Source organism: Triturus cristatus, chromosome 1_2, assembly GCF_964204655.1.
Source record: "Triturus cristatus chromosome 1_2, aTriCri1.1, whole genome shotgun sequence".
Taxonomy (NCBI): Eukaryota; Metazoa; Chordata; class Amphibia; order Caudata; family Salamandridae; genus Triturus; species Triturus cristatus.
In genome coordinates, this window is record NC_140580.1 from 519208611 (window position 1) to 519225866 (window position 17256).

At 54.5% G+C, this 17256-nt stretch overlaps 2 protein-coding genes across 7 annotated transcripts in view; one reads left to right on the forward strand and one right to left on the reverse strand.

The window, feature by feature from the left end:
* EDRF1 (erythroid differentiation regulatory factor 1) overlaps positions 1-17256 on the reverse strand; it is a 412080-nt gene that overhangs the window by 377293 nt on the left and 17531 nt on the right. The window lies entirely within an intron of this gene.
* Positions 1-17256, forward strand: part of LOC146867551 (MLV-related proviral Env polyprotein-like) — a 169926-nt gene that overhangs the window by 62487 nt on the left and 90183 nt on the right. The window contains exon 2 of one of the 5 annotated variants that reach the window (XM_085606265.1): positions 663-2165. The exons of the other annotated variants lie outside the window; for them this stretch is intronic. Coding sequence (XP_085462391.1) covers positions 663-2024 — 1362 coding nt within the window. The 3' untranslated portion in view covers positions 2025-2165. Of the gene's footprint in view, positions 1-662; positions 2166-17256 lie in introns of those variants that run through there. 5 annotated transcript variants of the gene reach the window in all.

Consider the following 17256-nt stretch of genomic DNA (forward strand, 5'->3'; position numbering starts at 1 on the left):
TGAATCTCCACTTATGCGTTTGTTCCCTCCGAATGTTAATGCTCAACCAAATGAAATCAGAGAGACCGTGATGTACTGGGAGATTACTCCCGGAGCTTTGGCTCCATGCAGAGCGACCCCAGGGTCAGCAGGTTTAGACTTGCATGCCATGGATGACACCGTTCTAAAAGGTAAAGATCGGGTCATCATCGCGACCGGTGTTGGTGTTCATATACCACCCGGGAATTTTGGATTAATCGCCCCTAGATCGGGGCTGGCCGTAAAAGGCATTCAGGTACTTGGAGGGGTCATTGACAGCGATTATCAGGGAGAGATTAAGGTGCTCCTGCTAAATAGCAGTGACGCTGATTTGCTGATCCATCGAACTGACCGAGTGGCTCAATTACTGATAATGCCTGTCTTCAGTGGTGGGATGGTAAAAGGCACTGCCCCAACGTTGCTAACTGTACGAGGCCAGAAAGGTTTTGGCTCCACAGATAACCCTGGGGCCAGGGTTTGGGTGCAGTCGCCTAAGACTCCCCCTGAACAGGCAGAGGTCATCGCCACCGGTCATGATAATACCATTTTAGTTATGAGACCAGGGAAAGATGGCTGGGAAGCAGTCCCGGCTGACAAGTGTTACTTACGAGAATGATTAATGCCTGTATTTGATTCCCTTTCAGATCATTCTTTGGACTGTTGCTGCAGGATGTGTCGTCGCAGGACTATTTTCGGATTGGTTCGACGAGGGAGGAGGACTCCCGTCAACCCCGGATGAGCTACGCGCCCGAGTGTCGCGTTCCTTTGCTACGTGGGATTCGTCATCGAACTTTTGGACACTATTGGCGAAAAGGGTGACCGATGCCCCCCACTTTTGTTTGACGCCGATGAGATCTGTACATGATATCCTAGCGACCTGTCTGGTTGCTGTCCCTGCTTCAATGGAAACCCTAACTAATATTTTCAACATTTCAAAGGCTCGCCCCAATGTTCTTCTGGGCGATTTTGCTACCCACACGTATTGCCCCTTATGTACGGAACTTCCGGACAGGATACCCCCCATCCAATCCCAAATAGTTACCTATAATATCACACAAGGTGATATATGCTTTTTCCTTACATGTAATCCTAGTGCAATCTCTGAATGTCTACAGCTGAAATTGAAAGGTGCTACTTCCTTCACCTTTCATGAGCGAACTTTGTGCTTTCAAAGGACACCGAAAACATGTGCTTCAGTCATGAACAATATGACTTGCAAGAGTTTGGTAGTTACCCCCAGTCATTATCGCACGATGTTGCTACCTGCCGGATGGCTTTTCTCATGTGGTAATACTTCTTGGCCATATGTCCCCGCGAATATTTCTGGTGGCCCCTGTGCTATTACAAGACTCAGTTTACTAATGTTCTCGTCACATCCGAATGCCAATTCTCGTGTGATTCGAGATACAGTGATGTTACAGGAGGATTGTGACTCATCTTTGCATTTGTATTCCAAGTCTGAATACCTTAGCTTGGCTATTTCAATTATTGGTGTTCCTGCTTTGGCGGTTTATAATGCTAAATCTATTGAGAAAATGGCCTGCTGGATGGTAAAATCTATTAATCATACTTCTACAGTCCTGTCTGACATGCTGTTAGACGCCCAGGGTGAACGCAGAGCCATCTTGCAAAATAGAGCGGCCATTGATTATCTTTTGCTTAAACATGGACATGACTGCTCTGACTTTGAGGGTCTTTGTTGTTTTAACTTGTCTGATCATACACAATCTATTCGCGCCCACATTGACAGGTTACATGATTTGACGATGGAAGTGAGAAAACACATTGACCAAGGCTGGTTTGACTGGCTCTTTAATTGGTTACCCGACCTGTATCTATTACGTCGAATATTAGGAGGTATTCTACTTGCCATCACTGTTTTGATTTCTATTTGTTGTTTTATTCAGTGTATCCCTTCACTACTTCAATTCTGCACACTTGGTGCTAGACATAGGTCAGTTAGTTTTGTTTCATATTATTCCTCTACGGATGTTAGTTCGGTTTAATGAATGTACAATAGACTGAAGTCAAGGGTGAAATGTACTGCTCGATTTTCCCGGCCCTATTGTGTTGATGGGTGATTAGGGTGACTTCAGTCTATTACCATTCAAGCCTAAGGGTTAGAGTAGTGAATGAAGTCTATTTACTAGGCACTTCGACATGATCCTGTGTTCTTCCCCATAGATTAGGGCTTGCACACATATCCTAGGGGATAGATTTGTTAGTCTTAGGGATAACCTGCCCTGTAGTGAGGGTATTTCATGGAGCCGTGTTGAATTCAGGCCTGGTAGGCCTCAAACGGGGGAGACTCCATCTTTCTTTCTGCTCCAGCAGCTCGAGATGTTTCCAAGTTACAGGGGATGTTTTAGTTATGAGGTGTTATTCGCTTGGAGAGAACCGGTTCAGACCGGCCCTTATCGAAGGACTGTATTTTTCTTCATGCCGAAGACGCTACATCAGGCCGGCCGGCTGGGAAAGTGTCCTTGGCACGGGGAGGTACAAGAATTTGGTGGGCGGCAGGTTACGGGCTGGAATTTTCCATGAGAAAATGCACCTCTATATTAGTGAAAGCCTGAGGCAGATACGGACACTTATTCTTTCAATCCATAGGCGGCACCTAGCCGTTAGCAGAAAAGCTACTACTTATTCCAGGGAAGACAGATGACAAACTTGAGGACGGAGAAAGACCAAGAGACAGTTACTCTTCTAGCAGAATTGCCAGAGAGGAGAGAGTAGCCGATGAGGAAGAGGTCCCAGTGACTCGGAGAAGGGAGCTACGTAGGTGTGATCTCCAGGCGAGCCGAGGCACAGACAAGAAGGGGACCTAGATGACCATTGAGTGCAGGCTACACACGACTAAGGTGATGTCGACCCCTTTCTTATTAGAGTGTACAACCTAATCTTTCACTTTTCTTTACAGGTTATGTGTTACATTACATTATGTGCTTGCGTATATGATATATATATATATATAATAAAGTCAGTTTGTAGTCAACATGTGCTGCGTGTTCTTGTATAAGAGGGTAGCCTATTCTTTTAGTCAGCTGCAACTCAACATGAACAGATGTTAACCCTGATCCGGTAAGTGGTAACTGAATAGGGGAGAAAGGAGCCCCTCGAACCAGAGAACAGGTTGTGCTCAAACTGGCAGTTCTTGTGTGATCTGATACATAGTAACCCCGATTCCCCTGTCGTGTACTACGGTAATAATAGGATGAGCTCGTGCTAAGGCTGCCGTCTGGGTAGGAAGTACTGGGTCTGTCTGAGACCGCGAGGCTGTGAGGTCTGAGACTGCGAGACTGTGGCTGCCGTCTGGGTAGGAAGTTCTGGGTCTGTCTGAGACCGCGAGACTGTGGCTGCCGTCTGGGTAGGAAGTTCTGGGTCTGTCTGAGACCGCGAGACTGTGGCTGCCGTCTGGGCAGGAAGTTCTGGGTCTGTCTGAGACCGCGAGGCTGTGAGACTGTGGCTGCCGTCTGGGTAGGAAGTTCTGGGTCTGTCTGAGACCGCGAGACTGTGGCTGCCGTCTGGGTAGGAAGTTCTGGGTCTGTCTGAGACCGCGAGACTGTGGCTGCCGTCTGGGTAGGAAGTTCTGGGTCTGTCTGAGACCGCGAGGCTGTGAGGTCTGAGACTGCGAGACTGTGGCTGCCGTCTGGGTAGGAAGTTCTGGGTCTGTCTGAGACCGCGAGGCTGTGAGGTCTGAGACTGCGGGACTGTGGCTGCCGTCTGGGTAGGAAGTTCTGGGTCTGTCTGAGACCGCGAGACTGTGGCTGCCGTCTGGGTAGGAAGTTCTGGGTCTGTCTGAGACCGCGAGACTGATTATATATATATATATATATATATATATATATATATATATATATATATATATATATATATATATACCCATATAATAGGAATTCCCTGTCCTTAGGTGGTACATGTATATATATGTGTTCTTGTAAATAGGCCCTAGGGAGGGGGGTAACGTTCTGATTTGGGTTAGAGAGGCTCTGTTGAGCGGGTTCTATCTGATCCGACAACCCAAGCAGAACAGACCTCTAAACCCTAAGCGCCCGCAGGAGATGAACCGATAACAAAGGCGTTTCTGGAGCCGCTGTTTCTCACCCTCCGAGAAGACATACAGTCAGTTAAAACCGAATTTGCAGCTGAGGTCAAGGAGATGAGAAGGGATATGGACGCTATCGGAGAGCGAGTGGCCACTCTGGAGGAGAAAAGGGACGCTGTTGCAACAGAGATGACAGCGCTCCAGCAAGAAGTAATCAGGGTGCAGGACCAACATATGGACATCCAATCGCACCTGGAGTTCTTGGAAAATAGGTCCCGTAGGCATAACATTAGGATCCGGGGGGTGAAAACAGCGGAAGACCCCAAGGATCTGTTTGCCTTCTCCAACAGCCTCTTCCAACACATCCTCGGCGACTTCCATGCATCTGACATTATCCTTGACAGACCGCACAGAGTCTGACCGCCTCGGGCACCCAATGCCCCACCAGCAGACATATTGGTCTGCGTACAGGACTTCAAGATTAAGGAAGCCATCCTCACTAAAGCACGATCATTGCACCCTATTCCTTTCCACGGTCACTTCCCGGTGCTATATCAAGACTTGGCTCCGATCACCCTTCCAACGTCCTCGACAATTCCGCCCTGTAACTGAGCACCTTCGGCAACAGGAGATCCCATACTCATTGAGCCATCCATTCCGCCCAATCTTCCTCTACAACGGCAAACTTCACCATCTCCGCTCATTGATAGACACTTGCCGGCTGCTGGGCCTTGCCCTACCGAGTGAGGAAGACGATGCACAAAGCGTTGGGTCGGGCCGGAGATATCTCCGTCGGGATGGCATCGACAGGGCAGGCGGAGGCGCTCCCGGAAACCGCACAATTCTGAAATTGCCAGGAGCCAGCAGGCGGCCATCACAGCTGTTTCGGTGGCCCTCGCGGGAGAGGGTCCCAGTACTAAGTGACACCTGGGGGGGTTTTTGTTTTTTGTTTTTGTCCTGGATCTCTTGCAGATTTCCGCATGGGATGTAGGCGGGCAGCGGATGGAGTGGTATTCTCCCCCTTGGTCACAACATTGAGCCCCCTCCTTTCTCTGACTGGTCATCTCAGGATGGCAGAATGTTACATGACTTTGCATGATCGAACTTTCCCCAACTGGCTGTTGTATTGGGGCCGAGTTTCAGGGGTTTTCTTTTTTCCTTTTTTTGGGTTGGGTCCCCTCGTCCACCCTTTCCCCCCGCGTTATGCGGCTCAGCTATTAAGTGGTGTGGGTTGCCCTTTCATATGCCCTCAGTCCTTGGCCTACACAATTGTCCGCGGTGTAATACAGCTTCCACCCACTGCTAAACTCCATGTCACATAACCCTGTTTGTATCTTGACGTTTAACGTACACGGCCTTAACAATCCCATTAAGCGCAGGGCAATCCTCCATACCTGGAGCACTCCAAAGCCGATATATGTCTTCTACAAGAGACTCATCTTATTCCCAAGGACCACCACAAGATGAAGTCACGCGCCTTCCCCACACAGATGTTTTCCTCTAACTCTACTAAATCGTCAGGGTCGCCTACTAACCCCATTAGAAAAATGGCTCATCACCCGCACCTCTGACAAAAAAACTCATTTCTGACCTATACAAACAGCTGCTACTGAATGATACCTTTACCTACAACACAGGTCGACTGCGCTGGGAGCGGGAACTGGGACGCACCCTTAGCCATAAAGAATGGGATGGCATCTACCATAGGGCACGGCACACCACATGGGCCTCACAGAGACATTGCCTAAAGTAGCTACCTACTGGTACTACACGCCGGAACGCCTACATCAATTCGACACACGACAAAGTGCCTTGTGTTGGAGGGGATGCGGGGAGGTGGGCACCCTCACACACCTTCTATGAAGCTGTGATCGCATCAAGCACCACTGGTCTCATACTGGATGAGGTGGACACCCACTTTGATACACATATCCCGCGATTCCCCACGTACGTCCTCCTGGGATTACCCAATCCTATCACATATCCCCTAAAATCTAGGAGGGGCCGGTTGATAGCTATCACACTGGGGGCAGCCACTCAGAATATTCTCGCGCACTGGCACTCCACCCACCCACCCACCAACACACTCAACACATGGCTGCAGAGGCTTTGGCAGGTACTGGGAATGGAAAAGCTCACCCTCACTCTCGCCGGCAGAGGGTCTGAATTTCCAGAGTTGTGACGACCTTTCTTGACATTGCTCACAGCCGAATTCCGAGAATTGACATGCCCCCGATATCTCAGACTTCTCCGACTTGCTGACACACAAATCCCGCAAGCAGGCCCCTCACGCAACCTCGAGCAGGCGCGCTGATTGTTGGGGCGTTTTTCCTCCTTTCCTTTCTTTACTTTTACCCGTTTGTGGAAGAGAGGGGGGGGGGGGAGGTAGAGGGGGGTTTTAATGTTTGTTCTGTGTTCCCTACCCCCACATATTGTTTTTCTCTGTAGACCCGCTCCGCGCATCTTACTTTTGTAATGTTCTTCCTTGCGACACTAGATGTCCTTATTGCACTGTCCTCAGGGAGCTGGGGGTCTTTTTGTTGTTTACCCGGAAATTAATTAAACCATAAAGTGTATGGTGTGGGCATGTTGATACCATGGTGCACAAGACACGTAGACCTGAACAAAACCAGTTCAGGTCAACATGGAGCCAATATGACGAAGCCAGAGCAGGTAAAGTGTGAATAAGGCTAACACCGATCCAGGCAGCATTGTGGTCAGTGCAATCTATGTAATGCACAGGGTAAATACAGTATTAATGCAATTGTGAGACCGGCCTCGTGGCGTGGGCCCTCCCGACCAGCAAGTTACACTACAACCACGCCGAACCTCGTGGACACGGCCTCCCGGCTTCCGTGGACCAACATCCCGAGGGCCGACCAGATCCCCAACACGCATGCCCGGCCGAGGAAGAACGAAACCCCCCCCCCCCCCCAAACCAGACCGAGAGGCGCCGACCCTGTCACACCTCTGGTCTCTCCCCCGAGGGAGGTTTCGATCGACCACCAGGCCCCCGGTGAGCGGGCGCCTCGCCTGCTGAGTGTCTGGAGTCCCTCCCAGACCCACCTGAACAGATCAAGGGGCCGAGCGACAGGAAACCCCGACACACCGCCCCCCAGGCACCAGACCCCTCTCCGCGAGGACTCCGGACTTCAAAGAGGAGGGGGAGTATAACAAGGGGTGCTGAAGGGACGAGAGGCAGAGAAGACCTGGACTGACGAGAGCCTGCGGACTTGGTCGCGGCTCGATCGCTCCCCGAACAGAAGAACGCTACCCGAACTCTGAACCATCTGAGCCCTGCTGACGCTGTCGCGGCTCCCTGAACTCTGAACCATCTGAGCCCTGCTGACGCTGTCGCGGCTCCCCGAACTCTGAACCATCTGAGCCCTGCTGACGCTGTCACGGCTCCCCGAACTCTGAACCATCTGAGCCCTGCTGACGCTGTCGCGGCTCCCCGAACTCTGAACCATCTGAGCCCTGCTGACGCCGTCGCGGCTACCTGAACTAAAACCCTCCGGTGCCTGCTGAGTGACTCGCGGCCCGCTCCTCCAAGAAAATCGGCAGAGATCGCCGAAAGACGCAACATCCCCTCAGCTCGAGGATTGAGAGCTGGGCGCCGGATACCTTGCAGAGACACTGATTGAAAGACTGTCCCGCTACCCCTTTTCCCTCCATCATAAGATCGCTGCCGCTTGTGGCATTAATCCTGCACCTGCCTGCCGGATCATAAAGATCCCTGATAACCACCGATAAAAGCTTATTATCTTGCAACGATTTACTGTGTGGTGTCCCTCTATCCGCAGAAGAGAGAAGCGTAGCGCGTGCGATCCTAGGTGCGAGACCCTTCCAGGAAGGGCCTCCCTGCTCTTGCTCGGCCTAACTGGGAAAGGTGGGCCTCAGGGTGGTCAGGAACACATTCCGCAGCCTCCCCGGGGAACGCCTTCCAACAGCAATCCAGAAGGCAACTCAAGAAAGCCTGGTGCAATGATTGATAATCACATTCATGGGCAGACAAGATAGATGGTATTCTTTTTTAATGCCAATTTACAAAGGATTTAAACATGGGCTGTCTACAGCACTTATAACACACCAAAAACTTTGTAGGGGGGTCCAAGGGTATAAATATTTATAGACCTGCAAAAAGTTGTACCCCTTTAAACATACACTATAAACACTGAACTTCTCGGGTCTGGAACGACTTAGAACAATAAATCAAAGAAAGAAATGAATAGTGAACCTGAGTCTCATTAACAAAACCCTAATGGGGGAAGAAGAAATCCCTTTTTAGGACGAATGCCCTCACTCGCCATAGGTGACATGCTTCATCATTTGGGCTTTCTCCTCTCAGTGGGATAACCTAGTCCCACTGAAGGCTACAACCACCTCACTGAGAGGTGGGAGCTCAGGGATTGTTGGACAGGCCACATGAAGGGCTTGCTCCCCCCCCGCATGACAGGGCCCGAGCCCCGGCCCCCCAGGTGTTACCCACAGAAACAACCCGCACCCCGTCTCCAGACGGGACTCCTGCCCCCGGACATCTCTGTATCATGGGGCCGAACCACTACCGGCTCCCTCGCCCGGCCCGGCCGCCATCTTGGACACTGCACCACGAGGCCGCGTGGCCTCAGCTCGACCCTAACCCTGGGCCTGGCCAGGCCCCGACATCCCGGCACCACCATCCACCCAGGAGGTGAACGGACCACTTGGCAGGTCGATGGGAGAAAGAAGTGTCGATGGCTCTCCCCCGCCAGGTGCCGATCGCCCCCCAGCTCCCCCGGGCGCTGGCTCCACCCCCCTGCTGGGTGTCTGGACTCCCTCATCCCGGACCTCCCGACCTCCAAGTGCGAGGGTCCGGACATCAAAGGGCGCCAGACCTATAACTGGGGCAGCTCCAGAGCAGGAAGGCAGTGGTATCCTGGAGTCGAGAGACACCGAGAAGAACTCATCCTTGACGGACTACCGGCGCTGCCGTAGCCCTGCCTTGTGAACTATCATCCTGCCTGCTGGCGCTGCCGCGGCCTTCTGCATCCTCCATCCTCGTCGGGACCTGCTGGCGCTGCCGCGGACCGTTGTAACTACCACCTTCGTTGGGACCTGCTGGCGCTGCCGCGGACCGTTGTAACCACCACCTTCATCGGGACCTGCTGGCGCTGCCGCGGACCATATAACGACCACCTTCACCGGGACCTGCTGGCGCTGCCGCGGCCCGTCCAGCTAGAACACCGAGCTCGAGGATTGTGAGCTATCCATCATATCATCGCATCTACCAGATTGGTAACAAGACTGTCCCGCTACCCCCTTTCCCAACCAAGAGACTAGAATCGAGGGGACCCCTGAGTCCTGACCTCCTTGTACCATTCTATCGTACCTAAAGATTGCTTATAAAGAACGTTAAAACTTATCTTCGCGTGGTGTACATCTGTGGGGGGGAAGTTACTCGTCTGTACGATCGCTGGAGACGGCTCTCCCCGGAGACCTCTCCCCGTGTCCTCGGCCGACCCTCCCGGTCCGTCTAACATTGGTGGCCAGCGGCGCGATCCGAATCAACGCGTAATCGTACAGAGAGTAGCTCACCCCACGACGAAACCACAATGTCAACCAAAGAGAGCGGATCCACCGAGAAATTCCAGATGGAGAAATCGGAAGAGTACAGCCATCGTGAATTGAAACAATTCTGCATTGAACTAGGCATTGCTACCACCGGCCTGAGTACCAAAGACGATTTCAAGCACGCCATTGAGTCGTGGGCAGAAACCGGGGCCGCGAGATCCCCGGACCAAAACCTTGCAGCATCAGAGAGGAACACCACGGCTCCCGAGGAGCGAAGAACGGGTCTCTCGCAGGAAGAGATCCAAGAGAGAGAAAAAAGCAGACTACATGAGCTAGAAATGGCCCGGCTCAAAATGGACGGTGAACTAAAATTAGCCGAACAAAAACTGAACCTAGAACATCTGCGGCTCCGAGAAGAACGGGAAGAAAAACAGAGGCAGAGAGAGCTCGAAGAAAAGAGATTAGCGTACGAACACGAGCGCAAACTGGCAGAAATAGACCTACGGAAACAGAACAAAGAACTGGAGGTGCCCGAGCGACCGCGCACCCCGGGAGCGACAGAAAAGAAAGTCCACATCCCCAAGGATGTCGTTCGAGAGTATGTCCGAGAGGACGACATACAACAGTGGTTCAAGGCCTACGAGATCGCCATGACCTCCCACCGGATCGATCGAAGTGACTGGGGTGCCGGTCTATGGGGGAGGTTCGTCAATGAAGGCCGCGATGCCCTGTTACAGCTCCCAGACCATCTGATGTCATCCTATGACCACATGAAGGCTGCCCTCCTCACCCGATATGGGCTCACACCCGAAATGTACCGCCAGAGGTTCCGAGACTGCACCCGGATCCCGGGTACAACTTGGGTGGAATATGTCAACTATTTCAGCCGAGCCTTCGAGGGTTGGATCAAGGGAAGCCACGTAACGACCTACGAGCAACTTTTTAATCTCATGGTGTGGGAGCACCTCTCTAACAACTGCTTCGTCGAGCTCAGGCAGCACCTCCTCGACAGTAAATTGATTGACCCACGGCAACTCGCCGCCGAAGCTGACCGGTGGGAAAGCACCCGAGTGGGCCGGAGAGGGCCGCACGAACAGAACCGGAACAACCAAGGCCAGCACCGTCCCCGAGGAGGAGGAGGAGGCCAGGGACGAGGAAGAGACACCGTCCCGGCCGCTCCCGCTGCCAGCACCCCGCCCCCGGCCAGCCGGGGCAACCCCCCGATGCGCCCGGGGTTCCGAGCCAATGTCACGTGTCACCGATGCCAGCGAGTCGCCCACTACGCCAATGACCTGAACTGTCCACAGAACCAAACGCCGAGACCCCGCCAGGTAGCTGCCGCCGCCCTGGGGGGAGAACAAATCTCCGAAGAACAGGAAGAATACGAGCAGGAACAACAAGAGTGGGAACCGGCCGCCATGGTTCTAGCGTGCCTAGGGGGGAAGAGACATGGTCCCGCGGGCTCCCCTACCCGCCAACACCAGAAAATATAGTCAGTGGGTGAACATTAATGGACGCCGGGCCGAAGCACTACGTGACACAGGGGCCAGTGTGACGGCCGTCCGCTGTCACCTGGTAAAACCAGCGCAGATCCTGCCGAACATTCTCTGCCCCGTCCGTTCAGCCGACAATTCGGAGAGTCTATGTCGGATGGCCTGCGTCCCCGTCGAATGGGGAGGAGTCTCCGGCATGTTGAAGGTGACGGTCCGAGATGATGCCCCCGTGGACTGTCTCCTAGGGAATGATCTTGAGAGTTCCCCGTGGGCCGCCGTAGAAAGAAGAGAGCACCTGGGGATGTTGGGCCTCCCGGACTGGGCGTGCGTAACCACCCGGTCCATGGCCGCCCGTGCCATCCCCCGACCAGAAGAACCAGAATGGCCAGCACCTCCTCCCCCGGTCGCTCCAGTAGAGGACACCGACCATACCGACCCCCCAGAGCAAACCCCCGAAGGGCTCGCTCAGCCCCAGGACCTTCCCAACCTGGCTCAGTGGCGTCAAGAAGGGGGGCCCACCCAGGAACAGTTCCGTCAAGAACAGAAGACCTGTCCCTCCCTCGAGGGACTCCGCCAGCAAGCCCTCGCCCAGAGCGCAGGGGACACCACCGGAGCCCATTGGATCTATTGGGACAACGACCTATTGTACAGTGAACAGAGAATCGCGGAGTTAGGGGCCAGTCGAGTGCTGGTGGTGCCCCTCCGTTTTAGAGACTTCCTGTTAAATTTGGCCCACGATGTCCCTCTGGCTGGACACCTGGGCCAGGACAAAACCTACAGTCACCTGGTGACCCACTTTTTCTGGCCGAAGATGAGAAACGACGTCCTCAACCACTGCCGGTCCTGCCCCACGTGCCAGGCCAGCGGGAAGAGCGGCCGCAAACTCAAAGCACCTCTGCAACCCTTCCCAGTTGTCACCACCCCGTTCGAGAGGGTGGGAATAGACATTGTGGGGCCCCTGGACCCCCGTACAGCACAAGGACATCGGTTCATCCTGGTACTGGTGGACCACGCCACCCGCTACCCCGAGGCTGTGCCCCTGCGAACTGTAACAGCCCCGGTGGTCGGCCGGGCCTTAATGGGGATCTTCTCCCGGGTGGGCTTCCCCCGAGAAGTCGTCAGCGACAGAGGCACAAATTTTATTTCGAAGTATATGAAGTCCCTCTGGCAGCAGTGCGGGGTCACCTACCGGTTCACGACCCCCTATCACCCTCAAGGAAACGGACTAGTCGAGCGGTTCAACCGCACGCTCAAGGGAATGATTGGGGGATTCGAAGAGCCCCTCCGTCGCCAGTGGGATGTACTACTTCCGTGCCTCCTCTTCGCCTATCGAGAAGTTCCCCAGAAGTCCCTCGGTTTTAGCCCTTTCGAACTCTTTTCGGGCACCCTGTGCGAGGGCCCCTCAGCCTAGTCAAAGAAGGTTGGGAGATGGCCCCCCTAAAGACCCCTCCAGACGTCTTCAAGTACCTCCTAACCCTACGCAATCAGACCAGGCGATTCAGAGAAATGGCGAAAGCGAACCTTGAGGCCAGTCAGGAGGACATGAAAAAATGGTACGATCAAAATGCCTCCTCCATCGAATTCGAACCTGGCCAACAAGTGTGGGTGATGTCCCCCACCGAACCATGTGCCTTGCAGGACAAGTGGACGGGGCCCTTCAAAGTGGTCGAACGCAAGAGCCCCGTCACCTATCTCATCGATATGGAATCCCCACGGAACCCCCTCCGGGTCCTCCACACCAACAGACTCAAACCCCACTTTGTGCGCTCGGAGCTCAGCCTCCTGATGGCTACAGACAGTGGAGCGGAAGAAGACTCCGAGCCTCTCCCTGACCTCCTGAAGACTCGGGAGAAAGATGGTTCCGTGGACGGGGTCCGGCTCTCCGATGCCCTCACCCCGGAACAGCGCCGAGGCTGCCGGGACCTCCTGCTGCAGTTTGCTACCTTGTTTTCCCTCACCCCAGGGGTCACCCCCTGGTGCTTGCACGACGTGGACACTGGGGACAGTCCCCCTATCAGACACCGGGCGTACCGCGTACCAGATCGGGTACGGGCCTGCATCCAAGAGGAGGTATCAAAGATGCTCACGCTCGGGGTCATCGAGCCCTCGGACAGCCCCTGGGCCAGCCCGGTCGTGCTGGTCCCCAAAGCTGCTGCCCCCGGCACCACTCCTGAGCTCCGATTCTGCGTCGACTATCGGGGCTTGAATGCTGTCACCAGAACCGACGCTCATCCCATCCCCCGAGCAGATGAGCTGATCGACCGCATGGGGGCTGCCCGCTACCTCAGCATCTTCGACCTGACAGCAGGCTACTGGCAGATCGGTCTCACACCCCGGGCCCAAGAACGATCCGCCTTTTCTACCCCCGATGGCCACTACCACTTCAAAGTCATGCCCTTCGGCATGAAGAATGCCCCAGCTACCTTTCAGCGACTGGTGAACCAGGTCTTGGCGGGGCTCGAGGAGTTCAGCGCCGCCTACCTGGACGATATCGCTGTGTACAGCCGCCACTGGTCCGACCACCTCCGCCACCTCCGAGAGGTCCTGCAGGCCCTCCAACGGGCCGGCCTCACAATCAAGGCCAGCAAGTGCCAAATTGGTCAGGGGTCCGTGACCTATCTCGGACACCAGGTGGGAAGCGGTCTGGTGGCCCCTCTGCAACTCAAAATCGCTGCCATCCAGTCCTGGCACCCTCCAGTCACGCAGACCGAGATCCGAGACTTCTTGGGGCTCACCGGCTACTACCGGCGGTTCGTGAGGGACTATGGCAGCATTGTGGGGCCCCTCACGGGACTCACATCCAAAAACCACCCGAAGAAGGTCAACTGGACCCCAGACTGTCAAGCGGCCTTAGAGAAGCTGAAAGCCGCCATGTGCACTGCCCCTGTGCTCCAGGCCCCCGACTACAGTCGGGAATTCATCGTACAAACGGATGCCTCCGACCATGGCATCGGGGCGGTCCTCTCCCAGCTGAACTCCGAGGGACTTGACCAACCGGTGGCCTTCATCAGCAGACGCCTCCTGGCCCGAGAACAGCGCTGGAGCACCATCGAGAGGGAGGCCTTCGCAGTGGTGTGGGCCCTCAAAAAGCTCCGGCCCTATCTCTTCGGTACCCACTTCCGGGTGCAAACAGATCATCGACCCCTGCAGTGGCTAATGCAGATGCGGGGGGAAAACCCCAAACTATTGCGTTGGTCCATCTCCCTGCAGGGGATGGACTTCACTGTGGAACATCGACCGGGCCAAGACCACGCCAACGCAGATGGCCTGTCACGCTTTTTCCGCCTCGACGAGGAGAGTCCCCAAGAGGATGGGTGACTCTCCCCGCCTTCAGCTGGGGGGGGACGCATGTTGGACAGGCCACATGAAGGGCTTGCTCCCCCCCCCCGCATGACAGGGCCCGAGCCCCGGCCCCCCAGGTGTTACCCACAGAAACAACCCGCACCCCGTCTCCAGACGGGACTCCTGCCCCCGGACATCTCTGTATCATGGGGCCGAACCACTACCGGCTCCTTCGCCCGGCCCGGCCGCCATCTTGGACACTGCACCACGAGGCCGCGTGGCCTCAGCTCGACCCTAACCCTGGGCCTGGCCAGGCCCCGACATCCCGGCACCACCATCCACCCAGGAGATGAACGGACCACTTGGCAGGTCGATGGGAGAAAGAAGTGTCGATGGCTCTCCCCCGCCAGGTGCCGATCGCCCCCCAGCTCCCCCGGGCGCTGGCTCCACCCCCCTGCTGGGTGTCTGGACTCCCTCATCCCGGACCTCCCGACCTCCAAGTGCGAGGGTCCGGACATCAAAGGGCGCCAGACCTATAACTGGGGCAGCTCCAGAGCAGGAAGGCAGTGGTATCCTGGAGTCGAGAGACACCGAGAAGAACTCATCCTTGACGGACTACCGGCGCTGCCGTAGCCCTGCCTTGTGAACTATCATCCTGCCTGCTGGCGCTGCCGCGGCCTTCTGCATCCTCCATCCTCGTCGGGACCTGCTGGCGCTGCCGCGGACCGTTGTAACTACCACCTTCGTTGGGACCTGCTGGCGCTGCCGCGGACCGTTGTAACCACCACCTTCATCGGGACCTGCTGGCGCTGCCGCGGACCGTGTAACGACCACCTTCACCGGGACCTGCTGGCGCTGCCGCGGCCCGTCCAGCTAGAACACCGAGCTCGAGGATTGTGAGCTATCCATCATATCATCGCATCTACCAGATTGGTAACAAGACTGTCCCGCTACCCCCTTTCCCAACCAAGAGACTAGAATCGAGGGGACCCCTGAGTCCTGACCTCCTTGTACCATTCTATCGTACCTAAAGATTGCTTATAAAGAACGTTAAAACTTATCTTCGTGTGGTGTACATCTGTGGGGGGGAAGTTACTCGTCTGTACGATCGCTGGAGACGGCTCTCCCCGGAGACCTCTCCCCGTGTCCTCGGCCGACCCTCCCGGTCCGTCTAACAGGGATGTTTTAAGTTGTGCCTGAAATATGGATACTAAAATCCCAAAGACAAGCAGTGTAGAGGTCCTCTTTCTAAATCTAGCAGTTTTCAATAGTTCCTGCTTTGCACTGCTTTTTAATCCTGCCAGTACAGTTGAGCTAGTAAAAGTCTTTTTCATCTGCACTAGGCAGTTTTAGTTTCACACATTGTTTCACTCACGTATTGCGCTGCACCCTTGCATCACTACACTGCTCGTCTTTGGGATTTTAATATCCATATTTCAGGCACAACTTAAAACATCCCTGAGCTCCCACCTCTCAGTGAGGTGGTTGTAGCCCTCAGTGGGACTAGGTTATCCCACTGAGAGGAGAAATCCCAAATGATGAAGCATGTCACCTATGGTGAGTGAGGGCATTCGTCCTTAAAAGGGATTTCTTCTTCCCCCATTAGGGTTTTGTTATTGAGACTCAGGTTCACTATTAATTTCTTTCTTTGATTTATTGTTCTAAGTCGTTCCAGACCCGAGAAGTTCACATTGTTTATACTGTCTACAGCACTAACTTAAGGCGCTATGCTTAGTTATGCATTTTAATGCTTAGGTTATTCATGCAAACAACTGCTGTACATGGCCAACAAATGACTGAAGCGAACAAGCATTGGCATAGCCAATAGACCTTATAAGTATTTAGTTATGCAGCACAATATCCTTGGTGCAACAACATCAACTGTTGCATGGCTAAACACTTATAAGGTCCCAAAGGCAAGACCTATTGACTATGCCAATGCTTGTTCTGTTTATTTACTAGTCCAAGTTAGATCAGTAACTAAAACAAACAAGCATTTGCAATGCAATAGGTCTCGCATTTATAAGAGTTTGAGCTATTGGCATTGTAAAATTACAATGCCTTTTATTTATGTTTTGGTTTTAAAACAAATAAAAGGCATTGTCATTTACAATGTCAGTAACATAAACTCGCATAAAAGCAGTGTGTGGAGTGCAGCAGTGTGCGGCATGCAGCAGTGTGCGGCGTGCAGCAGTGTGCGGCGTGCAGCAGTGTGCGGCGTGCAGCAGTGTGCGGCGTGCAGCAGTGTGCGGCGTGCGGCAGTGTTTCTTGTAGCAGTGTGCGGCGTGCAGCAGTGTGTGGCGTGCAGCGGCATGCAGCAGTGTGCTGCGTGCAGCAGTGTCGTGCAGCATGCAGCAGTGAGTAATGCAGCAGTGTGCAGCAGTGTGTGGCGTGCAGCAGTGTGTGGCGGGCAGCAGAGTGTGGCAGGCAGCAGTGTGCGGCGTGCAGCAGTGTGAGGCATGCAGCAGTGTGAGGCATGCAGCAGTGTGAGGCGTGCAGCAGTGTGAGGCGTGCAGCAGTGTGCGGCGTGCAGCAGTGTGCGGCGTGCAGCAGTGTGCGGCGTGCAGCAGTGTGCGGCGTGCAGCAGTGTTTCGTGTAGCAGTGTGTGGCGGGCAGCAGTGTGTGGCGGGCAGCAGTGTGTGGCAGGCAGCAGTGTGCAGTGTGCAGCGTGCAGCAGTGTGTGGTGTGCGGTGTGCAGCAGTGTGTGGCGTGCAGCAGTGTGAGGCATGCAGCAGTGTGCGGCGTGCAGCAGTGTGCGGCGTGCAGCAGTGTGCGGCGTGCAGCAGTGTTTCGTGTAGCAGTGTGAGGCATGCAGCAGTGTGTGGCGTGCAGCGGCATGCAGCAGTGTGCGGCGTGCAGCTGTGTGCT